Source organism: Ziziphus jujuba, chromosome 12 (genome assembly GCF_031755915.1).
Source record: "Ziziphus jujuba cultivar Dongzao chromosome 12, ASM3175591v1".
NCBI lineage: Eukaryota > Viridiplantae > Streptophyta > Magnoliopsida > Rosales > Rhamnaceae > Ziziphus > Ziziphus jujuba.
Window position 1 is genome coordinate 15,753,369 of NC_083390.1, and position 26,983 is coordinate 15,780,351.

The 26,983-nt window shown below is 34.0% G+C and overlaps 5 protein-coding genes, 1 non-coding gene and 1 pseudogene across 11 annotated transcripts; 4 read left to right on the forward strand and 3 right to left on the reverse strand.

Moving 5' to 3' along the window:
- Positions 1 to 259: 259 nt before the first annotated feature.
- LOC107428824 (PLASMODESMATA CALLOSE-BINDING PROTEIN 3) lies at positions 260 to 2,878 on the forward strand. The gene is made up of 4 exons (XM_016039414.4): positions 260 to 685; positions 1,119 to 1,361; positions 1,464 to 1,500; positions 2,215 to 2,878. Exons 1-4 carry the CDS (start codon positions 634 to 636, stop codon positions 2,510 to 2,512), a joined length of 630 nt encoding a protein of 209 aa, XP_015894900.3. The 5' UTR covers positions 260 to 633; the 3' UTR covers positions 2,513 to 2,878.
- On the reverse strand, positions 2,468 to 8,022 carry LOC107428819 (alpha/beta hydrolase domain-containing protein VTE7). The gene is made up of 10 exons (XM_048462471.2): positions 7,702 to 8,022; positions 6,949 to 7,043; positions 6,765 to 6,862; positions 6,594 to 6,643; positions 6,178 to 6,273; positions 5,934 to 6,023; positions 5,326 to 5,418; positions 5,065 to 5,160; positions 4,512 to 4,577; positions 2,468 to 4,259 (listed from the first exon to the last, which is right to left on the reverse strand). Exons 1-10 carry the CDS (start codon positions 7,882 to 7,884, stop codon positions 4,104 to 4,106), a joined length of 1,023 nt encoding a protein of 340 aa, XP_048318428.1. The 5' UTR covers positions 7,885 to 8,022; the 3' UTR covers positions 2,468 to 4,103.
- Positions 8,023 to 9,267: 1,245 nt separating this feature from the next.
- LOC107428820 (uncharacterized) lies at positions 9,268 to 12,488 on the forward strand. The gene is made up of 9 exons (XM_048462510.2): positions 9,268 to 9,504; positions 10,590 to 10,710; positions 10,798 to 10,865; positions 10,956 to 11,015; positions 11,107 to 11,265; positions 11,419 to 11,565; positions 11,878 to 12,092; positions 12,177 to 12,285; positions 12,372 to 12,488. Exons 1-9 carry the CDS (start codon positions 9,397 to 9,399, stop codon positions 12,474 to 12,476), a joined length of 1,092 nt encoding a protein of 363 aa, XP_048318467.2. The 5' UTR covers positions 9,268 to 9,396; the 3' UTR covers positions 12,477 to 12,488.
- A 2,383-nt stretch (positions 12,489 to 14,871) lies between these two features.
- Positions 14,872 to 17,570, forward strand: LOC107409882 (ureide permease 1). Its single transcript, XM_048462508.2, has 8 exons — positions 14,872 to 14,961; positions 15,065 to 15,367; positions 15,441 to 15,579; positions 15,792 to 15,990; positions 16,329 to 16,372; positions 16,490 to 16,578; positions 16,676 to 17,050; positions 17,214 to 17,570. The coding sequence occupies exons 1-8, from the start codon at positions 14,947 to 14,949 to the stop codon at positions 17,364 to 17,366; spliced, it is 1,317 nt and encodes a 438-aa protein (XP_048318465.1). The 5' UTR covers positions 14,872 to 14,946; the 3' UTR covers positions 17,367 to 17,570.
- On the reverse strand, positions 17,364 to 23,050 carry LOC107428809 (protein root UVB sensitive 3). 6 transcript variants are annotated; one of them, XR_007237566.2, is made up of 16 exons: positions 22,822 to 23,048; positions 22,675 to 22,732; positions 22,514 to 22,573; positions 22,368 to 22,406; positions 22,211 to 22,273; positions 22,031 to 22,087; positions 21,700 to 21,763; positions 21,310 to 21,393; positions 20,884 to 20,966; positions 20,660 to 20,789; positions 19,835 to 19,927; positions 19,119 to 19,257; positions 18,728 to 18,768; positions 18,451 to 18,638; positions 17,885 to 18,100; positions 17,364 to 17,594 (listed from the first exon to the last, which is right to left on the reverse strand). XR_007237566.2 is itself a non-coding variant. In XM_048462507.2 (15 exons), the coding sequence occupies exons 1-15, from the start codon at positions 22,947 to 22,949 to the stop codon at positions 18,002 to 18,004; spliced, it is 1,326 nt and encodes a 441-aa protein (XP_048318464.1). In that variant the 5' UTR covers positions 22,950 to 23,048; the 3' UTR covers positions 17,797 to 18,001. The 6 variants fall into 6 exon arrangements, 1 of the variants encoding a protein (XP_048318464.1); XR_007237565.2 differs by having other exon boundaries at positions 17,364 to 17,602; XR_007237564.2 differs by having other exon boundaries at positions 17,364 to 17,703.
- Positions 23,051 to 23,809: 759 nt separating this feature from the next.
- TRNAN-GUU (transfer RNA asparagine (anticodon GUU)) lies at positions 23,810 to 23,883 on the reverse strand. The gene has a single exon. It is a non-coding gene; the product is annotated as a tRNA-Asn (tRNA).
- On the forward strand, positions 23,868 to 26,608 carry LOC107428822 (pentatricopeptide repeat-containing protein At1g69290-like; annotated as a pseudogene).
- The last annotated feature ends 375 nt before the right edge of the window (positions 26,609 to 26,983 follow it).

Consider the following 26,983-nt stretch of genomic DNA (forward strand, 5'->3'; position numbering starts at 1 on the left):
TGATCCATGTACCATAATAAGATGCTGATTCATCTAAATCAAAGCAAGGAAAAGGACACAAACAGTGCTAGCTCATGGTGACAGCCCAGAGTAAAATAAAGATCCCTATGAACCTCAATGGTAGTAGGTCCCACAAAACAGTGCCCTGAAACTAAAACTAAACCAAGTTTGATTAACTTTTAATCATCCTTATGGGTTTAAGACCGTTTGAGAAAATCACACGCACATGGACAAAACAGCCAAAAAATACATGACAAAAGCATTTTTTTTGCCCTTTTTTTTGTTTTTTTTTTTTTTAAGGCTTCAGTTTCCCAGATCACTCTCCCCCAGTCTCGAGATAAAGTATACGTATATTTAAATTGTTTATTTAACAAACATATAATGTAAAAAGACTTAAAAGGCTCAAAAAGCAGCATATTACGTATACAGACACCCACCACTACCACCCACCGTCTCTTTTATTCTCCATCTTTTTCGTCTGCTAGAAATCTCTATCTCTCTACATACCCATCTTTCTTCTTCTCTGAAGAGCCTTTCTTGATTTGGTGGAGTTTCAAGCAAATCTTTCATAAGGAATATATATTTTTTATTTTTAGTTCTCAATTGTTTTTACTATAGCATCTTGCATCAATCATGGCTGCTTTAGCGTATATAGTGTTTCTCTTAGCCCTCGCTGGCCGGTCAAGTAAGCTCCTGATTTTGCAGAAGTTTTTATTTTTATTTTTTATTATTTTAATTTTGGATGTGAAAGGTTGAAGTCTGTCATACCCTTTACTCTTTTTCCCTTGTTATTTTCTCTGTATTTTGGTTTTTTCCTGCAAGTGTGATGAAGATTGAGATGAAAGATCTTTTTCTGGGATTCTTGATTTTTCACAGTTTTCTGGCTTTAAATCTGCTCTATGATAAAGACTTTTTTTTGCAACAAAAAGATTTTCGTCTTCTTTTTGTTTTAAGGAAAAAAAAAAAACAATTTTCTCTATTTTTTAACCCATTGTCTGTCTGGGAAAAATTCCATGCTTTTTTTTTTTTTTTAACCAATTTTATTGAAAAGAAAGTGTTTTCTGTTGCCTAACGGTATTCTTTTTTTGATGTGGGTATTCTTCAATTTCTTCCAATAGGTGCTACATATTGTGTATGTAAAGATGGAGGAACTGATCAAACCCTTCAGAAGGCGCTGGATTATGCTTGTGGAGCTGGAGCTGATTGTTCACCGATCCTTCAAAATGGTGTTTGTTACAATCCAAATACTGTAAAAGCCCACTGTGATTATGCTGTTAACAGCTATTTCCAGAAAAAGAATCAAGCTACTGGGTCCTGTGATTTTTCAGGCATTGCCACACAGACTAACACTGCTCCGTCTGGTAAATTCTATTTAAAGACCCTCTTTAACCTGCTTGGAATTTTAGGGGAATCCTTATATATACTGATAAAATTTTCTCTGTTTTTCTTTTGGTAATTTATAGGCCAAACTACAACTTGTGTATACCCTGCAGGTCCCAGGTAAAGAGTTCTTCCAAGTTAGTGTTTTTGGGATCAATTTTCCTTTTGTCATCTGGGGGATTTTTGGGATCCTGTTTTGAATCAAATTTTCCCATCTTACACAAAAACAAGGCCAAAAAAAAAAAAAAAAACAAAAAGAAGCCCAGTTTTCTGAGTGAGAATCTGGGAGGTGTATATATCTTTTACCATGCGCAAAAGATCACCTTTTTCTGCAAAATTTCTTCTTTTTCCACTGTTGGAGAAGAATCTAAGTCGGTTGGAAAATCCTTCCTTTTTCTCGGCAGTTTTCTTCTGTTTCCAAAATTACTGAGTATAAACTGGTAAAATCTCAACTACTGAGTTTCTCTAGTTTTTCAAAATGATTTAAGATATTTTTGACAGTAATTAAGAAAGTAGATCTAGCACAACAAAAATATAATTATAGTATTATGGTCTCTCTCTAAGTCAGGCTTTGCTGCTTGCCAAACAGCTGTGAGTTGTGATGATGTAAGATATTGTCATTAGTTCGTTGTCCTCTTATTCACAGATTTTGATTCCAGATCTCATCTTTTGACATTGTATTTTTGCATGTTCCTACACCCATAATACATTTAAGTTTTTCCATTTTTAAATATTAATAAATTCTCAATTGAGTCATCAATTTGCGTTTAATCTACACCAGACTTGGAATTTAAATTTTTTTTTTTTTCTAATTTTGTTTTTTTGTTGGCTCAGCCAAGCTGGAGGTAGTACCAATACAACAACACCTCCAACAACGCCAAGCACAACACCAACAACGCCAAGCACAACACCAACAACAACTCCTAGCACTACACCAACAACAACACCAAGCACAGGCACAGGCACAGGCACAGGCACTACTACCACAACCAGTCCTACTACCTTTGGTATTAGCCCAGCCGGAACAACCAGCATCAATGACTCAAGTGCTGAGGCAATTCAAGGCAATAAATTGCTTTTTTCTTTATTCCTCATGTTCTTCTGGTTTTCAAGCTTTTTGATGTGGGGATGAATATAGACACAGTATGTTTAAAAAGAGGTATATGTTGGGGGAAGAAGTGGGGGAGAGGTTTGATGTGTGGATAACATTTTAGCCACGGTCAGGAGCACTATGGATGGGTAGAGAAACATCTAGACGCAAACCCCAGTAGGGTTTTTTTTTTTTTTTTGGGTTGTGGTTGGGTTTTTCTCCACCCCCCTATGAGAAAAGCTGAGGAATTTGATTCCTTTTGTGAATGGTGATATGACAGCTAATGGGGGGCTGTAGAACCTGATCTTGTTTTTAGATTTTTATTTTTATTTTTTTGGTCCTTTTTGTATATCTAAGAGCTGTATTTTTTTAATTTCATGGAAAAACTCTGCTCCCCCATCTTCTCTACCCAAGCTAATTTTTTGGTTCACTTTCCCATCTCCGAAAAACCAATAAAAATGATAATGATAAATTGGTAATATCCATGACCGGTGGCCTTTCTTTTATTATTCCTTTTCTTGCCGAAGTGACACGTGCACATGTGTTCTTTTATGCTTTTTTGGACAGTTTCTGCCGATCCTTGGACTTTCTTGGTTGTCTTATATTTATTATTTATTTTGGTTGTCTTGGCAACCTTTTACGCTGAAGGACATCTTATATTTTTCATACCCAGGATCAAAAAAGTTTATTAAAACCACCGGTATTAATTGCGTTGCCAAAAAAGTAGAATTATAAATCTGATTATTAGCTTGTATATGAAAAAGCTTTGGCAACATTTGAATGTTGAGAGATTGAGACCTGTGAACTACCTATATACCAACCATTTGGCCACAAATTCTGAATCGTTGAGTATGACATAATAGATAGACGCTGACTTTATCACACATGACATATGCTATTCTGAATTCCGTCCCCAACTTTCACTCTTCACAAGCTTTCTTTGCTGTCAATTTTTTCTTACAAATCTTAATAAAACACATGTTCAAGTGCCTGCAAGATTTAGCAGCAACTGTTTAGCAGATTTAGAGACGTATTGGAAAATGGAAAAAAGATAATTTTACCTGCAAAACTTTGCATGTTGTTTGAAAAATGCTTTGTATTGCCTACTTTCAACGTGTCCTTTTCTTGGTTCAATGTATTGGTATATGTATCTAAAAGTGTTTTTCAACAACACGTGAAAAGGAAAGCAAATATTTTTTAAATATTATTCTTAGCATGCCATACCTAGATTTCAATGATGGGGGAGAGGGTACATACACGTGAATTTTATTTCATACCAATTTGTTTTCTGCAATTAAGGCGGTTTTTTGAGTCCCATGGAGGTAAGAATGCTTGCATTGATTTTTGACGCAGACATTTTTCATCATATTATAATGATCAAGCATACATCTAACAGTAGGAGACATAAATAACTAATGCAAAAATGAGTCATCTCAAGTTCAATGACTAAACTCCACTATTTTTTGGACGGAAAACCTGAGTTCGAAACTGTACCCCCAATAAAAAAAAAAAAAAGAAAAAAAAAAAAAACAAAACTAATGCAGAAAAAGGACAGTCTACTTTTGAACATTGCCCAAATGAACCCAATTGAAAAAACTCATAATTTAAGAAGAGGGTTAAGGAGGGGGGACTTTCAGACTAGTGAACTGTATGCAAGCTCTTTTGAGCAATCTTCTTGAACAAATTCTTCAATCAACTTGGCTACTTCTCTTGGCTTTTCCACATGAGGAAGGTGACCACAATCTGCAATTTGGCGTATGGTTGCATTTGGCAGTTCGCACTGCAATCTCTGCGAGATAAATCAAAGAAACTCCGCTATTCAGTTAATCAAGCCGTACATTAAATGGTCATACAGTGAAAATATTTTAATCTTCATAAGTTAACAAAAGTTAACGGATGAGAAGAGGAATTGTGCATGCAAGATTTGTTTTAAAGTGATTACAGGCAGATTTTTTCCTAACCATATTATGTGACAACAATTTCTCATCTATTTTCACTTATTTTCTCAAAAAAAAAAAAAAAAAAAAAAAAGGATACTGACCACTGCAAGCTTGTTGCTGATGATCTTGTCATCCTCCCCCCATATGATAAGCGTTTTCTGCTTTACCTGTCAAACGAAAGTGTCGATGGCATTTTGAAGGAAAGAACTCATTTTTTTTTAACATTTTGAAATGACAAAAAGAAGGGGATAAAGTAAAATAAATTCTTGACCTGAAAAGAATAAGATAATGCAGTTTCAAGAAGATTACACAGAAACCAGGTATTAGCCAATAGGGTTGAAAGAAGTCGTATGTCAATGTAAGAATGATGAAGAGGCAAATCTTTCAATGTTAGGGATCATTCAAATACATCCGAAAGAAGCTTTGTTCTTCCATATTTTGAACAAAGAGAGGGTTTCAATTGGATTGTATGAACAGGAAGAAAAGTAATTGTCCAGAAAGAAAATTTAAGGATCTGAGAGAGTCAAACCTTCAAAACAAAATCCTTAAGTAACCACAAACCATGTGAAATTCATATATAGATGCATGCGTAATATCATGCAAGATTAACATAACACTTGGTCTATTGAAATGGCAGAACAGTTTCAAACATGCCTGTTCAATCTGAGCACCAACTTTATAACCCCCACTCCTCATGAAATCAACAGTTGCATCCTCCCACCATGGGAGCAAACAATGCAAGCGACCAATCTAGATAAGATTACAAGAAGATTGAAGCATTAGATTTTGTCAAGGTTCATCTTGTCATCATCGTAAAAAATAATGGGAACAATAAAAATTGGTAAAAAGAAAAAAAACATTGAAACCACATAATTTTTCAAACAGAGTATAACATTTTGAGAGGAAAATACTAACGTTTGTCCAATCTAAGCTCGTACTGATTGATATGTCATTGAAGGCCAAGAAATTTACATATAAGCGCAGCGGGATGCTCTTTAATAAAGATACCTGGTTTCAAAATAGTTTCCATAGTCAAAACAATCTCAGATAAGACCCATCTCTCACCACCAAAGTCAATAAAATTATCATATGATTTATGCAAGGTTCCAAACCAGCAGCTTATAAGTGTGTTTGGGGGCAGACTAGCAATTCTGGAACAGTTCTCCACATCTGTTAGGCTTAGGAATTTGAATTCTCTTACCATAAAATGGAAGATGCTTGTATTAATTGTATGATATTACCTTCTTACCCAGTAAGGAAGAGAAGAAACATCTTAGCAAAATACCATATGCAGCTATATCATATGAAAAAAACAATTATAGTAATAAATTGGACTATCAAAGAGGACATAATGGGTTCAAAAAAGAGGACAAATGCCAGTGACACTGCTATATGTAGGATACCGCAGGACTATGATTATTAATCACCAACACTAAAGATGTAAGGAAAATAAAAAATAAAAAAATTTTGAGGGCATTGAAATATTCGAATGCCATTTCAAGAAAACAGGTTAGAAGACTCACTCCGGCATAAGCTAACCATTTAGGCAAGGTTGCTAGGTTTCCTGTGCCTTCTGTATACACGCTTGCATCAATCAAAACTAACTTTTGAACCTGAAACAATAAGCTGTAAATTACCATTATTTTAGTGTATAAAGGCACTAATCAGGGAATCCTTCTGTAAGTATTACAATTTTGTAGAACATAAAAGTGTCCATTGGACAACCTTAGCAGATACTTATTAATTCAATTATCCAAAACCACTTACAGCTTCCGGATGGTTTACTGCAAAGTCAATCGCAACAGCAGCACCAAGGCTTGGTCCAACCAATATCATTGGCTTTTGGATGTAGGACTTCCAAAGCTGCCCCAAGTTTGAGAAAGTCACAATTCAGTCTCCACATTAAGGAAGGAAGCATGACAGAAAAGTACAACGGATGTTTGGCCACAACAGCTGGTCATATACCCTCAAACCTGACCTTGTTGTGGATTATTACTCTAAAGTTAGAAAACTATCACAAAACTCATGGCAACGCTTGACAAGATCAAATGTATTTTCACAAGATACGTGATGGGCATATTCTGTTATGCTGGAATTTCCAGCATGGCATACAACTTGAAAATCGGATGTCTTTCATTCATTTATAAAGATATGGATAAAGACTTTCACGTATCAAGAAGTACCTCATAAAAGTGATGACGCTTAGAGGCCACATCACATGATGGAAGTCTTTCTGATGCAGGAGCATAAAAAGAGTAGAAAATACACAAGAAATAAGAAATTAAAAACTAATCTTCCCTTTTTTTTTTTTTTGCTGTCAGTAAATCATACCCAAATAGGATAATTATACAAACCTAAATCAGAGAAGCCCCAACCAAGAATGTCAACAGCCCAGGTCTCCAAACCAGCGTCCTCAAGCAGTGGATAAGTGTATCTCCATTCTAAGCAGGAACTGAATAATAAGTTGTAGTGAACTCCATAGACATATTAAACGACACTATAAATCTTAAACATGGTGCATTTGGCAATAATAGGGACCTGTCAAAACCATGAAGAAGAACCACTGGACTGGTCTTGCACTTTATCAATGGCCTCACACAACTAGTCATGATAGAATTCTCTGTGAATTTGACCTGTATAACAAGTAGCCAAGCACGGTGATTAACAGCTGGGAACACAATACAATTTGACAAATATAGTAATTTTATAATTGGAACTGAGGAGAATATGTTTGATCAACATAATAATCAATAATGTTGGACCCAAAATCTAGATGAAGCTGATAAGTCAACATGGCTATGAGTGCAAGTAAATAAAGATCACTAGTATAGGTGACTAAATAAAGATAAGTCAATACATGTTAAGTTGACTTGAGCCGCAATACAAAGCATGAATTACAACCGAAAAACCAATCATTGATTTATAGACATCCTAACTCAACTGTTGAGGTCAAGTTTACTAAAAATTAAATTATTATAAAAAGAAGAAATGTGGGTTTAACTGCTTTGGAATAAGGCTTGGCAAAATTTTTCCAAGAATTCGTTTTTGCAATACCAGCTACTCTCTACTCATTACCCAACAATTTACAAAGCTTTATTTTCTTTTCTTTTCCTTTACTAAGTTTTTAGCAACCAAGAACATGTTGTAGTCTTTGCGACTTCTTGCCATAGATGTATAGCATATTATCAAAGAGAAGAAAATAATACAATACAAACAAAGCAAGAGATGAGAAACCCAATAATAAGACACTAAAAAAAAAAAAAAATCTGAAAAAAAAAGTGGAAGATTTACAGGTACAGAGAGCCTCTCAATCCGTGTAGCAAGCTTTCGAGCAAATGGGTCTTTGATTTTGTCAACCTCTTTGGGAAGAAAAGAAGGAAAACCAGCGGACGATGACCGAACTGTGAAACCTCGGAGAGCTGTGAATTCTGAGGCCATGGTTACAAAACTAGTTGTGACGTTTAGCATCTTCATCGCTTTCGCGGTAAAGTTAGCATTCGCCCAAACGCAATGCAGTTAGTGCTCTGAACTTGGATTCTCTCTTTTCGTGTCTCTGCTTTGTGGCTGAAACAGAGCCAGTCCAATAGAGAAGTTCATTCTCACGCGACTAAAGAGCGCGTGTTCATATCTTGAAAGATGGAAAAAGTCTGCCTACTAAAACAAATGTTAGAACAGCACCGACTATCATCTAATACACTAACTGTTTGGCAGAATTTTTTTAATTCCTTTTCTATCTAAAATCCTATTTAAAAATTAAAATTTTTTTTATTAAAAAATAAAAATATTAAAAAAATATATTGATATAAAATAATTTTAAAAAATTATTTTAGAAAAATTTAAATTTTATATTTTTTTAGAAAATTTTTTTTAACTTATATAAAAATTTTTAGAACATTTAATATAGCTATTTTAATTTATATGAAAATTTATTAAGTATTTAATATAATTTTTTTATTTACAATCAAATATTTATTAATTTTTTAATAATAATTTTTTTTAAAAAAAATCTATTATATAAAATTATACAAATTAAAATTCTATTTTCATCAACAATACTAAATAGGCTATAAAAACTCTATTAACTGTATTATTAAAAAGATTTATTAATTATTATTTAATGTTGACTTAAATATCTATAATTAATATATTAGCTAATTAAATAATGTATATATATATATTAAAAATCTTCACGGTTCACATAAAATAAATTGTTAGATATATTATATTTTTTATAATTCGTTATTGATAAAAAATCAGAAATATTCTTAAACATCTAAATAAATATCATTCTAATTATATTATGTAGATCCGAACTATTATATAAATCATATATATATAGTGAATTTTTTAACAATAAATGAAATCATAAGCTTCAAAATATATATTTATTTTAATATATATACCAAATAACCAATATTGTTAATATTGTTCATGTTACATATTTTTAATGACAAATAAAATTATAATAAATTTGAATCATATAAACAAAAAAATAATTATTTAAGTATACACGAACTTATATCATTGAATATATATATATATATATCACTAATTTAAAAATAAAATTCATATTTTGTTAATATTGGAAGTAAAAATAGGATTTAATATAAATGTATTTAGAATGTAATATGGTTAATAATTAACCTATTATGAATAAAACTATCTTATTTTAAAAGATTAGATGTTATCTTTAACATGACTAAAAGTCCATTCTAACCTTCAAGCAAAAATAACGTTTTGAACGTATAAAATAGCGCCAAAGAGTATTAAGCTGGATCAATCTCTCACCGTCCACGTATAAAAAAAAAAACCCTCCTCCATCAAGGCCAACATCGAATCTCTTGAAACCTACGTAATTCCGCACCTTGTTATTCGAAAATTGCTCCTTTTTTCTTTTTTTGTTTTTGTTTTTTGTTTTTAAATTTCCTTATTGCTCTTTTTCATACGAGTGAGAGTGCGATTGAGAGTGAGAGAGAGAGAACCGCCATGGATCACCAGCATCAGAGAGAAGGATCACCTCCACAGTCTGGGACTCCGGCTCAAGGCTCCCGCATTTTTAATGTTTTCTTCGTTTTCATCGCCATCTTCGCCATGGTCGCACTCTTTCATTCTTCTTTTTTCATCGCCATCTTCGTTTTCATTTTTAATGTTCTCTTTTTGATCCTTTTTATTTTATTCTTTTTCTGCTTTATTGATGGTACGATTTTATTTTCGTTCTACTTGATTTTTTTTTTTTTGGGGAGAAAAAAAAAAGTATATGTATGATATTGTCTTTGTCATATAGCTTCAGTTTTATCAGATTCTATGACGTTATGTTCATGATCATATTTCTTGTGCCTTTATTAGAATTTAGTTGTTGTTATTATTGGTTATTAGTTTAATAAATGCTTTATTTTCTAATTGATCGCATCCTAGGGTTCTATTTCAAACTTTGATTGTGCAAAACTTCAAGGAAAAGTTACATCAGATTCCTTCCGTTATCTTCTTTATCTTTACTGTTATAATGCTTGTTTTATTTATACCTCTCGCATCACTGTGCAAGATTCTATCTGGTTGGCGTCGGTTCTATACTAAGTTTACTAAACAGATATGTTCTTCTATTTTATTTTATTATTATTATTTTTTTAATCTGGATTTTTTTTTTAATTTAAATAAACTAGGCTTTTGTTTCTCAGTGCACCTATCAATGTGGAATTTTGTTTTCCAAAGACTTTTTTTTATTTTTTTTATTTGAATAAATAAAGGATCAATCCATTTTCTGTCAAAGATACTTGAAAAATATTATTTGCGATTGCAATCACACGTTTTATTTTCGAATGTTATGGATGTTTTATGAGTATTGGATTATTAGGAAGCATCTACAAAGGCCGCTATTAAATATTGATACCAATTAGCGTGCCGATATGGCTGGTTTATAGCGATTCTTATTGGAGGTTTATAACTGTCTCTTTAAGTGTTTTACTTCGGGGGAAAATAATCAATGCTATCTGATATTTATCTGATACTTTATTATATCATTTAATCAATTACTTGTTTTTCAAATTTCTGCAAGTTTTCATGGAGAAGTTGGTTGCTTTATGTGGGATGAGTCCTTTCTAATTCGTTGCTATTCTGTAGATTGGTTGAAATTTTTTGAAGTAAGTTGAATTTTTCTGACTGGTATTCCCTGATTTTTTCAGATAGTGCTTCCATCAAGATCATCTCCGTTAAATAACTTAGCCATTTTGCACCAAGTCCCCGAAGGTCATGTCGGGGCATATTGGAGAGGAGGTGCCCTTCTGAAAACAATTACAGATCCAGGTTTAGTCCTCTAGTTTTTTGAACTTTGAACTTTTGGTGACTGCTTGCTTTCTTCCTTGCATAATTTTAGTAATGTTTTATTTTCAGGTTTTCATTTCAAAATGCCTGTCATTACCCATTTTGAGCCTGTTCAAGTGACCATTCAGACAGACCAGGTAAAGTTGGTTCTCAAATTCATGAATATGGAGAATTCCATATTACTACTGAAACTTAATTTTTGCATTAACAAAATATAACAATTACAGGTGAGGAATATTCCATGTGGTACTAAAGGAGGTGTCATGATTACTTTTGAAAAGATAGAGGTAAGACTGTGAGATATACTTTTTGTTACTCCATAAAAGCCTGAAGTTTGTAATTATCAATTGATATGGAATATTCAAATACTTTCTCCAGGTTGTCAACCGGCTTCGGAAGGATTATGTGTATGAAACACTTTTAAACTACGGTGTGCAATATGACAACACATGGATATATGATAAGATTCATCATGAAATCAATCAATTCTGTAGCTCTCATACTCTTCAACAAGTATATATTGATGTATTTGATCAGGTAGGGAAGAATGCTTAATGAACTGTTTGTATAAACAAATATATGATAATGTTTATAAACATGTATATGTTTGTGCTGTGTAATGTTTTTGTCATGATTTCTTTCTTTCTACAAACATTTATATTTAACTAGACAATGTATTAAACTTTTTAGATTGATGAGAAGATGAAAGACGCTCTTCAGGGTGATTGTACACGTTATGCTCCAGGTATTGAAATTATCAGTGTTCGTGTTACAAAGCCTACAATCCCAGAAAGTGTAAGACGTAACTTTGAACAGATGGAGGAGGAACGCACAAAGGTACAATTATTTTTGAAGAAAAGTGTTCCTTATACTTTTCTTGTTCTGCAAATATAAAACAGGGAAAGAAATATTGATTTAGTTCCATATGTACCAAATTTTAAGATTCTTAAATAATTTGTTCGTGGATTTTAGTTTTACTCATTAATGTTGAACATTTTATTTTGCGAATAAACTGATGGTCAGGTCTCATGGCCATTTAATTTTATTTTACCACCCTATATTCTCTATGCCCAAACATGAAAAGATGTATGTATCAGATTTTATTTGATTTGACCCATCAAATGATGTATGTTGAATTTTATTACATAGGTCTTAATTGCAATGGAGAAACAAAGGGTAATTGAGAAAGAGGCTGAGACTCAGAAAAAAATTGCTTTCAGTGATGCAGAGAAAAATGCAGGTGTCAGTAAGATTCTCATGGAACAAAAGTTGACGGAGAAGGAAAGTGCCCGGCAGCAGCAAGAAATTGAAAACCAGATGTATATTGCCCGGGAAAAGAGCCTGGCAGATGCTGATTACTACCGGTGATAGTTCCCTTCTTGCTGCTCGAACCATGGGAAGTCGTATGCTACAAATCGTTTAATGGTATATATTACTCTTAATTACAGGGTAATCAAGGAAGCTGAATCCAACGACTTGAAGCTTACACCCCAGTTTCTCGAGCTTAAATTCATCGAGGCTATTGCTGATAATACAAAAATTTTCTTTGGAGAAAAGGTTTCCTCTATCTTTAGTATTGTCTATATGAATGCATGCTCTTGCTTGTGCTTGTGCAGTCTTATCTCAGTAACTTTCCTCTGCAGGTGCCTAATATGATCTTGGATCAGAGATTGCTAGGCAGCTTTCTACAAGAAGTTTCCAAAGAGGTGTCAAAAGAAGTGTCTGGAGAGGGAGTATCACGCAAGTAATCTGATCTACAATGTCTGATAGATTGGTACTCTTATACAAAAGTGGTAAAAGAAATTAAATTTATTTTTTTATTTTTTATTTTTGGCTTTGGGCAGTCTTTTTTTTTTTTTTAAGCCACCGTTAGAGATCACTCTTGTGATGAACAAGCTTTATATAGCCAGAGGTTTCAGGGCTACAAGTGCCAGATGATAGAGTGATTTCTCATTTTTGGCTAAAGTTGGAATATAATCAATCCATTCTAGATTATAGTGTGTACGGCTTTTTCTAATATGTTATAGATTATTATAAAGCTGGCAGAGCCCACAAAGATATCAATTTGAACCCGTTTCATTAGTCTGTGTCTAGAATTTTTAATTGATTACAAGGAGCTTTGAAAGGCAGAAAAGGGAACCCCTGCGGTCAAAGTCATCAACCTTACGTATCCAAATTTTGTTTATGGCACTATATTACTGGTTACTAAAAATTATGCTCTTTTAAAATTTATAAAAAGTTGAATCTAATAACATTCTGTCGGTAAAAAGAATTTTCATTTTTTTTTTATAAAAAAATTTCAATCACCAAATTACTGAGCATATAAATAATAATCTCTTAAAAATAAAAGAAATCATTTCAGCAAAAGAGAACTATTTCATACTACATCGAACAAAATCTAGAAAAAGTAATAAACTAATCATACTTTCCATCTATGTGAAAGGGACAATATAGAAATATTTGTAAAACGCAATTCTTTTTTTTTTTTTAATTTTCTTTTTACATTGTAAAGCATACACTTAAATTATTTAGTTTAATATTTGTATTAGAAGATTATTACTTATTACTATTGATGATATCACTAGAATGGAAAGCAGAATGTTATAAAATTACTAATTTATGTAAGTTTTGTTTTAATTTTTCAAAAATGAAATAAAAATACTTGGATGATAATTGTTTTAATTTTAATACGTATAAGTGAGAAGATACCAAAGGAAACAAAATTGGTCGTCGGCCTGGTTGTCTCTGTCAACCAAACCAACCGCAGCCAGCCGGAACTTCATTGGCCATGTGGTCATCTTTTCAACCAAAATAATTTATTCTATATAAAAAATAATAATAATAAAATACCTTGCTCAATCAATTTTTCAAGAAATTGTCAAATTGTCAATTTCAATACAAGTTTTTCATTTTTTTTTTTCTTATCTAACGGTCTCAAATTATGCTGATTAAAAAAAAAAAAAAAAAGAATCTAATCGCTTAAAAAATTTGTATAAAAATAAAAGTAATTTTCATCAGAACAAACAAAAACTTTTTAAACACAACAGTTGGTCAAACACAAACTACTAAGATGCCACTGTTTCATTTTCCAAAAAGGTAATGCCAATTTATCGCGAGATATTGACTTGGAATACCATCTAAGCCAATCAAGACGAAGTCGTTGGTGCCACAGAACGGGATATGACACGTGGCACGTGGGTTTTGCTTCTTGTTTTTTTTTCAAACTTAAAAATGATTTGAATCCAATTTGTATCTTGGGGAATCCAACTTCAAGATTCCAGTTTTGATGTATACAGAAACCGCTTTCCAGTTTCCTTTCACAACCATCTTCAACGCTTTCATTCAAACATCTCAAACTGATCCCTACTCTGTCTTCCTCTCCCAAAGTTTTCCTTTTCTGGGTTGGTGATCATTTTTGCTTACTTCTAGTTCTTCTACCAGAAAGATTTCATAAACTTCATTGTATATATTACTGTTCTGTTTTTGTGATGTTGTTCTGACTTGTGTGGGTGTAGCCTACTTGTGGGTTCCAAAAACAATTTTTTTTTTTTTTTTTTCATTTTAATTGGTAGGTGGTCTTTCTCAACTGCTTGTAATTCCTACTACTTAGACAAAGTATTTCACAAAACTCCATGGTTCCCATTTCTAGGAACAGAAAAAACAAAAATGAAAAGTTTCCTTCTATCTTTCTGAATGAGTGGCAATTTATCTAAAAATTGAATCTTTCTTTGGCATGGTTTGTGTGTGTGTGTGTGTGTGTTTTTGTTTTTCTCTTCTGCAGACTCTCCCTCTCCACTTGTTTTTCGATTATTAAGTTTTACACTAACCTTTTATACATGCCATTCCAGATTAGCACACACTCTTTCATATTCTGACTTGTAGATGTTTTTGTGCAGCTGCATGTGTATGGGGAGTCTTATATTTTGGTGTTTGTTTTCCTGGAAAGATATTATACACTCTAATGCCATGTTTTTATAATAGCCTCTCAATCTCTCTCTAAATGAAAGAGTAATGCTTGCTTATGCGTGTTTCCCACTATTCCTTTATTTATGAAGAGATTAACGGTTGCGTGTTTCTCATTATATATTCAACCTCAATTTGACCCATGTTGCGTATTCTGATGTATGTGGTCCTAGTTACTACGATACTAAGTTGTCTTTGAATGATTGGAGTTTCTTTTTTTCTTGTGAGACTTGGTAGTAGAGACAAATTTCAACTATGGCTTCTTTTACTGTGATTCTTCTTCCTTGTGTTTGAACAATAAACCCAATGACATTGAATATTTCTGTATATGACCAATCAATGGAGACTAATACATAATTTTCCTTATCTGCAGGATCTTTCTGGTATCTTTTCTTTGATTACTTTACCAACTGAGAGGATTTTTTTGAGTGGGTTGACAATGTACGTGATAGAGAGCAAAGGAGGTGCCATCGTATGCATGCTACTTGCCTTGTTCTTCTTGGGAACATGGCCTGCAATCATGACCCTCCTGGAAAGACGAGGACGGCTTCCACAGCATACTTACCTCGATTATTCAATCACTAATCTCTTGGCTGCTGTGATTATTGCTTTATCATTTGGTGAGATAGGCAAGAGCACACCTGAGACACCAAATTTTCTAGTTCAGCTCTCTCAAGTGAGTTTTCAATCGGACATGCAAAAATATTGGTTGCAACTGGTTTTTGAACCTGATAGTGTGACTGTTGCAGGATAATTGGCCCTCTGTTTTGTTTGCAATGGCAGGAGGGATAGTCCTCAGCCTTGGAAATCTCTCCACTCAGTATGCTTGGGCTTTTGTTGGTTTATCAGTTACAGAAGTAATCACTTCAAGTATAACAGTTGTTATAGGTCTCTCTCTCTCTCTCTCTCTCTCTATATATATATATATATATATATATTTGTATGTATGTATGTAGGTAGGTATTTTGTGTGTGTGTGTGTGTGTGTGTGTGTGTGTGCGCGTGTGTGCGTGTGTGTGTTGACACAACTTTGTCTTTGTATATTATTGCATCAGAAAGATATTGATTTTTTCTGGCTTTTAATCATCCTGGTTGAAACAGGTACAACCATGAATTACTTTTTGGATGACAAAATTAATAGAGCTGAGATCCTCTTCCCTGGTGTGGCATGCTTCTTGATTGCTGTTTGTCTTGGATCTGCTGTTCACTCATCCAATGCAGCTGATAATAAAACAAAGCTTAAAACTTTGTCAAGTGACCAGAAAGCTGAAGTGAAGTATGTTTCTTTTGGTTATTGCCAGTACGTTTCTTTTGGTTATTGCAATCCATTAAAATCTGATAAATTTAGACTTTTTATTTTATTGGTCCGTGGGCTACTACATTTTTGTTGAAAAAACTTAACTGTAATATTTCTTCAGCTGCTACTGAATTCGCTTTTATAGTAACCATATGCAGTTGGTTATGTTCATATGCAAATTAGTAGTTGTTTTTCCAATTAGTTTTCATTTGTTTTAAGATTTATGCTGCTTGAGTTTTCATGAGAATGAGTATGGTTGTAATCAGGTGTTTGATTGCTTAGTGATTTTCTTATCCCGTTTTTCGCATGTTTTTTAGTCACTAATGCTATTTCCAAATTAGACCTTTTGACAGGGATTCACATATTTCCACATTTCCAGATAAAGGCAAGAATCTCTATGGAAAGAGAACTATATTTTTCGTGGCTTAGTTCCATTGATCAAAGGGTAATATTTCCTTTTTTCTGCTAATCTTGGACATCACATCAATATTTGAATATGCAGATGTGGAGGATGGAATTGCTTCTACTGAGAAGGCAAAGGCTGGAACTGCAGATTTCCTTGTACAGCTTGAGAAAAGAAGAGCAATTAAGGTTGGTTATTGTCTTTTCTTCTTCCAACATTGGACATTGTATTATCCGGTATTCATATCCAAAAATCTCAACAGAAAGGCCACGAATATGTTTGCAGGTGTTTGGGAAAGGCACTTTCATTGGACTAGCTATAACGTTCTTTGCTGGAATTTGCTTCTCTCTGTTTTCACCAGCATTCAACTTGGCAACAAATGATCAGTGGAAAACTTTGAAGGAAGGGGTTCCTCACTTGGCTGTCTATACTGCATTTTTCTACTTCTCGGTGTCCTGTTTCGTCATTGCTATAATTCTAAACGTCACTTTCCTATACCGCCCTGTGCTGAATTTACCCAGAACATCATTCACGGCTTACGTGAATGATTGGAATGGCAGAGGCTGGGCACTATTGGCTGGTCTCCTGTGTGGCTTTGGCAATGGTCTCCAGTTTATGGGAGGTCAAGCCGCAGGGTATGCAGCAGCAGATGCTGTTCAGGTTAGTTTAAGCTGCATTTAATAGCACATGTTATGCAGAAAGATTGCTAGTTTACTATATCTATGATGGTTTTGCTGATCATACATACTTTTGGGTTACCAACATCTTTTTCTTCCTAGTATGTGGCTGCCTAAACATTCGAATCTGGGGTTGTAATTTGTAGGCCCTTCCCCTAGTAAGCACCTTTTGGGGAATCCTTTTGTTTGGGGAATATCGAAGATCGTCAAGACGAACATATATATTACTTGTCAGTATGTTGTTTATGTTCATAGTGGCTGTTGCGATTCTTATGGCATCATCAGGGCATCGAAAATGAGTAATCGCCTGCAATGATTGTCTTTACAATTGTATGAAGTATTCAATTATAAATACAGACAATAAATTTTGTACACACCAGGCAAGTGGTGCAGCTGATTGGTTGAGATGTACAATATTTATTAGGTGCTTCCAAATATTCCAAAACCAAAACAGTCATATTGTTTCCATAATCTGAATTTCCAAAATATGTATTTTGACCTCATTCCGTTCGTCACCTCCTTGAATTCTGCTCAACTTGTGTGAATATCAAGAATTCAGATTATTTATGTTCAACGATGGAGTTTGAACAACAGAAGGTATAAATAAGAAAGACTGTTTGAAGGCTTATGTTGTTCCTGCTTAGTAAGAAAAGAGGAAATTTTTTCCAACAGCAAATTTCAACTTGCTATAGAATTATTCATTTATGCATTAATCTGAAATAATAAAAATGAGAAAAATGCAGAGTGCTCAAGCAAAATCTGATATATGTAACGTAATGCTTGTTTTCTAACAGTTTCGATAATCCGAGTTGCTTACCATGTCTAAACAACATTCTCCCTTTGAAGCACCAAGATTCAATCAATGGCCTTGTTGTCAATCCAGCTACCAATTTCACCTCCCTTTAAGATTATTATGTGATAGATTAAATATTATCTAATCAATCTTTTCATCCATAGGTCCAGAAATCCAATTTGCCTTCCACATGATTGAAGGTGATAGAAGTCGTTCTGTTTTCCAACCCGATGACTTTAGCTGCAATACAAAGAAGGGAAAGAAAGATGAGGATTAAAAATATATATAATTAATATGAGGAATAAGAATATACATAATTAATATGAGGAATAAAAATATATATAACTAGGAATTTGGGATATAACTTGAACCAGAAACAACAAAAAAACAATGCATGTTTGTCCAATAAGCACAATTGTCTACTTTAGACTTAATAATTAGTAATGCTACAGGCACGAAATTTTTTGGATACCAAACAATTTGATAGTATGTTAGTGGAAAACTGAACCCCATAAAATAATGCCACATCCGGTGTCCGATATTTGATAAATAAATTTGGTTTTATAATCATGGGACAAACTTCAACTTACCTTCTGAAGAAAAGTTTCATACTGTCTATCCATCCATGATTGGCTTTCAGTTTGCAAAGATCTGCTTTTATCCATAAGAGATGCCATAACATGAGCATGAACAAATGACTGCAAAACATCAGCTGCAATAGAATTTTTATGCACAATAACTTTGATAGTTCCTTTTGTCTCCACTAACAAGTACTTAGCTGAAAAGACCAACAGATAAAAATTAAAAATGAGCAAGAAAAGAAAGGTTGAAATTCATTTGTTGCAAGAAGTCAGCGAAGCTCAAAACCTTTTCTATAATGAGATCCCGCATTGTGCAACAGGTCCGTCCTAAACAAAATCATTAATCAAATAGTCAGTCATACCATACTTGGCTAGTAAGCTGTAACAAGCTAGAAGCCAACTTAGAGCTTCTTTTACATTGTTAAGAAATGCAACTCAAAAACTGTTTTCTGTCTTTAAAAACAGTTTTTAAGCTAAATGGCTAAACAACGGCTACACTACTATCTTGAATCCTAAGTGCCTTTAGATATGTAAAGCAGTAACCTAATAGCAAGAGGAATTTCCCTCAATAATTGTTTCAAAAACTGTGACCAAAACCATAGAACATATAGCAAGCAGTTCAGGCAATTTACAAAAACTTATGGTAGCAAATAAAAACAAAACCCTAAAAAACTTACAGTTCCAGGTGATTGAGTGAAGAAACCCTCACACCTAAGCGTATTCGCTTATATATTAACTTAGAATTCTTCAAGCTCGGCGAAAATGCCCATACAGGTAATATATGCTCCATCCTAGATACCTGTTTAGGAGTGAGAACTGGCCAAAAATTCAGATGCAAGCATTAAACCTCACTAAAAATATAGACATACTTGTACCATGTCAACAAATAAAATTCAATCTTCGAAGAAAAGACACAAATACTTAGTTCACCTGAAAAAACACGAAAAAATAAAAAAAATAAAAAAAAAGGAAAAAGAAAACAAAGCTTCGCATGTGTATGAACAATGAGCTTTGTAAAAAGTAAAAAGTTTGATAATAAACCATATTGTAAAAGAATCTGAGTAATCAAATATTCAAATGTTCAAAAGTGGGTGCTCCAGCATGTTAAACCCAATCTTTTTGTAAAATTTAAACTGCAGGGTCATTTTAGCGTTCCAATTTAACTTGAAGCTTATGGAAATTCATAGTGGGTAAATTTACCATCTTCAGGGTAGCAAAATAAAGGAAAAAGGCCCATCTGACACTGAATCAGAACTTCTCTCTTTCTCTCTCTCTCTCTCTCTTTTTTCCAAAGGTTAGATTAAGTAGGAGCATCAACTGAATAATAAAAATTGTGGCAGGGAAAGGCATTAGATCAGCTTTAAGAAAAAATTTTAGAGGTCCACTACATTACCTTGGCCGGTCTCCATGAAATGTTGCAAAACAATTGAGCTCCTTTGAGGGTTTAATGAAGTTAGAGCAAGGCACTGCACAGCTTTGTAATTTGCTGCATACGTGGGAAATAAAAGTATTACCTACCAGGTAGATTATATAACACATTGATATGAAATAATAGAAGTTAATAGCATTATTTTGGATCAATAAATTTCCCTCTTTTTTTTTTTTTTTTTTTTTTTTTTTTTTTTTTTAAATTAGAGAATAATGGAACGTTAAGTTATTACAGCAAAAGTTCCAAATTAAGATTCACAGCGCATTATTTTATATGGTCAAATTTGAATTTGGACAGAAAATTGCAAAGAATATCCCTCTCTCATCCATTTCTCCAATTCTGAAGCAATGAGATACAGGGACCAAAATGGTTTATGTGGTATCATCACTATTTGGTCTGAAGCAACCTACTTTCTGTATCATTCAAAACAGAAGTCACTTTTTGGTGGTGCAGAACAAATGTAAATGTCTGTAACAATGTAATTTAGACTGCATGCATCCACAACCTACTTTCCATATCATTCAAAACAGAAGTCACTTTTTGGTCGTGCAGAACAAATGTAAATGTCTGTAACAACAATCTAATTTAGACAGCATGCATCCACAACCTACTTTCCGTATCATTTAAAACAGAAGTCACTTTTTGTTGGTGCAGAACAAATGTAAATGTCTGTAACAACAATCTAATTTAGACAGCATGCATCCACATCATCCTTGAGGCATTTAAGCTCCTAGATGGTGGATGTTATGTGCTATATGGTCTAGAAAATTATTTGCATGTCTAACTTACCATACATATGGAAGAAGGTGAGAGACAGGAAACAAAACCAAATAGCAAGTGGGTGCCCTGTAGTGGCACGGGCAAAAAGCATACCCAGTGCCATGCCAATCATTGTTGCTACTGTCTCTTGACTTCCTTCCTAACAATGTATAAAAACAAGTTGAAAGTAAACTAGCCATTTTAAAAATTATATCAGGATCCCCATCCAGCAGTCAGAAACACTATGCTCATACCTTGGCAGATATATCTGCAGCATTGTTCTGAAGAGCAAAATGTTGTGTCAAAGCAGCTCTAGTGGCTCCACTTGCGACACCGGCTAAGCAAGAGTAGGAACATACAGTAAATTAAAATTTTAATAGGAACTCTAATTTATGCAAGCAAAGTTTTCGCAATAGAGGTATAGGTACAGACTGAAAACAAATACTTCTATGAAGGAGCTAAACATACAAATAGCAATGCACTATTAAGAAAACTGACGTGAATATAATGCCTCTAACAGCCTTATAATTTATATGTTAATACACTATGGTTGATGCTGATGCCAATAAATAGCAAACCATATTCAGCAATATCATAATGCATAAAAATTGGGAAACAAAAGTTAATACACAACAAGCAGAAAGGTTTCATATTTAGTCTGAAGAAATATAAGAACTTACTGAATGATCTTGATAGGCTCCCTAAACAAACCACATACACAAATGCCGAAGGATAAAGAGGAGAAATGAGATCCATCAACATTCCTGCAACAGATATAAGTCTTTCTTGTCATTTTAAGACATCAAGTCCACAAAATTACTACATGGAAATCCAACATAACAGAAACAAGCAGTGTGAAAGAGAATTCAGAACACCAAATTCTGATCTGGTGGCCCTCAAATTTGACAAAACTACATGTTCGATCAGCTCCAGGCAATTTCAACATGGTATATGCGCATGCTATCCATGTGCATTATGCATATATCAGCATGACCACAAGAAAGAATAAAGGTGATTTCAGACATCAAGCTTTAAGGTTGAAAGAGAAAAAAGAAAGAAAAAGGACATACCAAGATCATTCATGAGATCTGCAACTAGGCGCCACATTTTTGCATTGCTATCTAGATTTGAGCCCTAAAGAGCAAAAAGTGTCATAGAGCTCTAGAGTTAGAGAACCACAAAATCAACATTTATTCACTCAATCACAGGCCAACTTATACACCATACTAAATCATCTCTAGAATTATGACTAAATAACATTGACTCTCAAAAGTTTCCTCTTATCAACTGAAAATGAATAAATAAAAGAAGATGCAAAATTATCCTATTATTCCATTCAGTGTATGCATTCCATGAAGAAAAGAAATAATTAGTAATGATAATTACAAATGCAAAACACACCTGGTAGAATGTGAATAAAATACCTCCAACCATTCCGGTTAAGTCCCTCAAAAACCACTGCAACATTTCAATGTCACAAAAAAACCAATTTATAATGCATTGCAAGCTCAATAACCCAGTAAAGCTTTAATTTTTCTCCTAAAGTTGCAACCTTGATTCTAAGAGTAAAAAGTTCTTTACCTGAAAAGTGGCACCAATCACAGTGGCCGATTTCTCACCAACCCCAATTGCACTGAGCAGAGCCTTAGTGTAACATAACCACACAACAATTATTTAGCACTCAGCACAGAACCTTCAAAGCAAGATGAGGGGAAACAAATAATGTAAATATGCTTACTTGAGTAGAAAGCATGGTCCTTATATAAGTTGAAAGGCCCTTGGAAACAAAAAAGAAAATGGAAACAAATCAATCTCTATGAAAACCAATGACTTTCTGGCAATATGAACTATCAGAATTATAGAAAGCATTGTTTCTACGATTACCTGCAATAAATCCCAGACTTGAAAACGGACATAATCTGGAGTAACACTAGTTGGAAAACCCTGCATTTTTTTACATACCCAAGATAATAAATAAAAAATTTTGCTTCAGCATAACAAAAATATAAAAATCAGCAACACGAAAAAGAAAAATGAAAGCTTGCCTCTGGTACAAACGCTTCAAGAATTCGCCTCCAAATATGTTGGAAACGGCTACTGGATCTATTTATTGGGAGAAAACTTAAATTAAAAGAGAGAAGATGGAAAAGAAAACAACTTTAGAGGGTAAAAGTATCTGAAAGAGAGAAAACCTTAGGATGGAGAGTGAAGGAGAGGCTGTAACAGTGGCAGTTTTAGAGAGCTTGATGGAAGATGACCCATTCCACTCTTCCACTATAATACTTGAAGATGATAATGATGATGATGATACATCTTCCATGGAGAACTGGTTTTAAGTCTCAGACTCTCCGAGTTGAGATTGTGAGGATCCCCAGTTCAGAAGGACAGTCTACAATGTCAACAATGTTTCTAAAATCAAAAGTATAGTCCTTTTGCACGTGTATTTTGTTTATTTCTTTTGCTAAATTTTGTTTTTAGGGAAAACAGATATTAACACCAAAGTTAACGAGTAAATTGATATTATACCAACGCTAAGGGGTCTAAATTGATTTTTGTTGTCAAATTTGATAGTAATTGAAAGATAACACCGCAATAAATTAAATATTGATATTATAGGAAAGTTAAAGGGAAAAATCTAACAACAATTTTCAACGAGGGGGTAAAATGATATTACACTAAAATTAAGGGGTCAATAAATTGACATTATAGCAAAGTTATTTTTTAAAAAAATTTTTTTTTTTCAAGAATTCCAAAAAAATAAATTGATAAAATTTGAAACATAATATCAAGAATAAATTATGGATATTATACCAAAGTGACGGGGAGGAAATCTAACAAAAAATGCAAAAGAGGGGTAAATTGATATTATTATACAAAAGAGAGGGGGGAAATTGCTTTTTTTTTTTTTTTTTTTTAAAAGCATGAGTCCAAAGTGACCCAAAAAAAATAAATAAATAAATAAATAAAATGGTAAGAATTGATAGTTTACCAAGTGCCTTTTTTTTTTTTTTTTGGGCTTTTGATGCCTCATAATGGTACCAAGGTTCAAAGGGGAAATCCGACAGAAAGAATAAGAGAGGGGAAATTACAACCAAAAATAATAATAATAATAATAATAAAAGAGGGTTGACTGATATTTATAAAAAATTTAAGAGGTCAAATTGCAAAAATAAAAATATTCGCTAGAAGGAGGGCTTGAACCTCCGACCTTGTGGTTAACAGCCACACGCTCTAACCAACTGAGCTATTCCAGCTTGTGGAGAGAATCTTTAATTCAACTTGAATAATCTGATCATCGTCTACTGATATAAGGCGCCGGTGAGCGGTGGCATTAAGCAGCGATGGATGGTTTGGTTCCGTAGAATGTGGAAGAAAACATTTTCTTGGCTTCCAATCAGACGCTTTTCCTCAACGCCTGAAATCCCAACACTATATTCATTCCTTCAACATTCAATCTATGCCCTTAAAAGAGACCCTTCGTCTTCCTCCTCACCCCCCACCACCAAGCTCCCTACTTCAACCCCAAAGACCCTAACCCAAGACCACATAACCTCCGTAGACACCACAATCCAAAATTCCGTCCTCACCAACCACACTGATGAGGCCTGGAAGTCATTTAAGATCCTAACTGGGAGCTCTGCCTTCCCAAGTAAGTCCACCACCAATTTTCTCATTGCCCATTTGTCCTCACTCAAGGATGTTCATAATCTCAAAAGGGCTTTTCCCTCTGTAATCTATGTTGTTGAGAAAAACCCAGGATTGTTGGATTCTTTTAATTGTGCCAACACTGCTGCACCTGCTTTTGCTTTGATTAAGTGTATGTTCAAGAATAGATTTTTTTTACCTTTTAGTGTATGGGGCAATGTGCTTGTAGAAATCAGTGGGAAAAATGGAAACTTTTCTGCTTTCCTACGGGTTTTCGAAGAGAATTGTAGGATTGCTTTGGATGAGAAACTGGATTTTATGAAACCCGATTTGGTTGCTTGTAACGCAGCACCAGAAGGATGCTGTCGTCAGCTTGAATCGGTGGATGATTCCGAGAAGGTTGTCGAAACAATGTCTGTTTTGGGTGTTCGGCCTGATCAATTGAGTTTTGGATATCTTGCTTATTTGTATGCATTGAAGGGCCTTGAAGAAAAGATAAGTGAGTTGGAGAATCTGATGGTTGGGTTTGAGTTTTCGGAAGAAAGGGTATTCCAGAGTAATTTGTTTAGTGGATATGTTACAATCAAAAATCTGTTTCGGAAACTGTCTTGCGTGGTCTTAAAGAAGGAAATGGAGAATGCTTGAATTTAGGTGAAGAAACTTATTGTGAAGTTGTCAAGGGATTTCTTCCAAATGGAGGTATCAAAGCATTAGCAACTTTAGTCATTAAGGCTCAAAAGTTGGAGCCCTCAACTGTTGTGGTTGATAAATCAGTTGGATTTGGTATTATTAGTGCATGCATTAATCTTGGATTATTAGACAAGGCACACAGCATTCTCGATGAAATGAATGCTCAGGAAGGTTTTTTGGGGCTTGTTGTCTATGTGCCAATTTTGAAGGCTTACTGCAAAGAGCATCGAACTGCCGAAGCCACTCAGTTGGTCATGGATATTAGCAATTCGGGGTTGCAGTTGGATGTTGGAATGTATGATTCTTTAATAGATGCATCCATGTCTGGCCAAGATTTTCAATCTGCTTTTTCTTTGTTTAGGGACATGAGAGATGCAAGATTGTCAGACCTGAAGGGTAGTTACCTAACCATAATGACAGGCTTGATGGAAAATCACCGGCCAGAATTAATGGCAGCCTTCTTAGATGATGTTGTTGAGGACCCTCGAGTTGAAGTGGGTACCCATGACTGGAATTCAATTATTCATGCCTTTTGTAAAGCTGGGAGACTAGAAGATGCAAGGAGGACTTTTAGAAGGATGATATTTTTACAGTTTAAACCGAATGAGCAGACATATTTGTCTTTGATCAGTGGTTATGTTTTGGCAGAGAAATATTTCAGTGTTTTGATGCTTTGGAACGAGGTGAAGCGAAATTTGTCAGTTGATGGAGAGAAGGGGCTCAAATTTGACCAAAACTTGGTTGATGCATTCCTTTATGCTCTTGTTAAAGGAGGTTTCTTTGATGCTGCAATGCAAGTTGTTGAGAAATCTCAAGAGATGAAGATATTTGTGGATAAGTGGAGGTACAAGCAAGGATTCATGGAGACCCATAAGAGCTTAAAGTGGCAATGTTGAGAAAGAGGAACTTAAGGAAAATGAAAGCACTTGTTGCTTTCAAGAATTGGGCAGGTCTGAATGCATGAACTCTGGCAGTGTCTGAGCTAATTTTCTCCATTTATGCTTCTGCTCTGAGCTCTGCCTACCCATCAACAATTCGAAAGGGAGTTTGAGGAAGAAGAGGTTATTGAAAAATAGCTCTCTTGATGCATTGATGAAGAGAGTATCAAGGTTTTACAGAATTACATTTATTGGGTTAGATCTTAATCCAGCAGTTTTTAATGGACAAAGTTGCTTCTGAAGTAGTTCAGTTCTTCAAGGTTTAAGCTGGTTTTCGTGTTTTAACTGTACAAGCACTCGAAATGGAAATTGGAAGACTCATACATTGCAAAAGAAGAAAGAAGAATTCTTGGCCATGCAAGTGATTATGTGAATCCGTAACTTTCTTGGAAAGGCGATGTTTACTTGGGAGGAATTACTACAACCATCTCAACAAGAGTCCAAGCTCCAGTAAAAGTTCAACGTAATGATTTTAATGACGTTTGTTAAACAAGTTTAGTTCGCTGGATGAAATAATATTTGTTAGGATGGATGGGCTTAAGAATTTGGTGATCCCTAAGTATTTCTATGTAGGATTTCCACTGCAAAAGCAGACCTCAAGTTTTGTTGGTAGGCACTGTCACTCTGATGGCAATAGAATTGAAAACTTCCCTGTTTAAATATACACACCAATTGAAATAAATTGTTTTCTCTTTTGAGTTTCAAAGTTTCTTTGAGCAAGAATAGTATGGCACTGGTGTAAGAAAAAAATAGGCAGAAGCTTAAATGCGGTCATGCACCCTTTTAAAGCTTCTCTCATTTCATTTTGAAATCAAAATAATTTACATATGGTCTTAATTTTAAATAATATGAAAGATGTTTACATATTTAAAGAAAAGAGAGGAAAAAGGGAAAAATTAAATAAAATAAAATTGAAAAAATTATAAGTTAATAGTACTGAATATTTAAAAGGAAGTTCCACAAATAAGTGTAATGAAAGATGATTAAGGTTCAACAGAGCACACCCTCAGAAAGTAGTGGCAATTTCCATTTTCAACAAAAGAAACTTATTAATAGACCACAAGGTTTTTGGTCAGTTTTC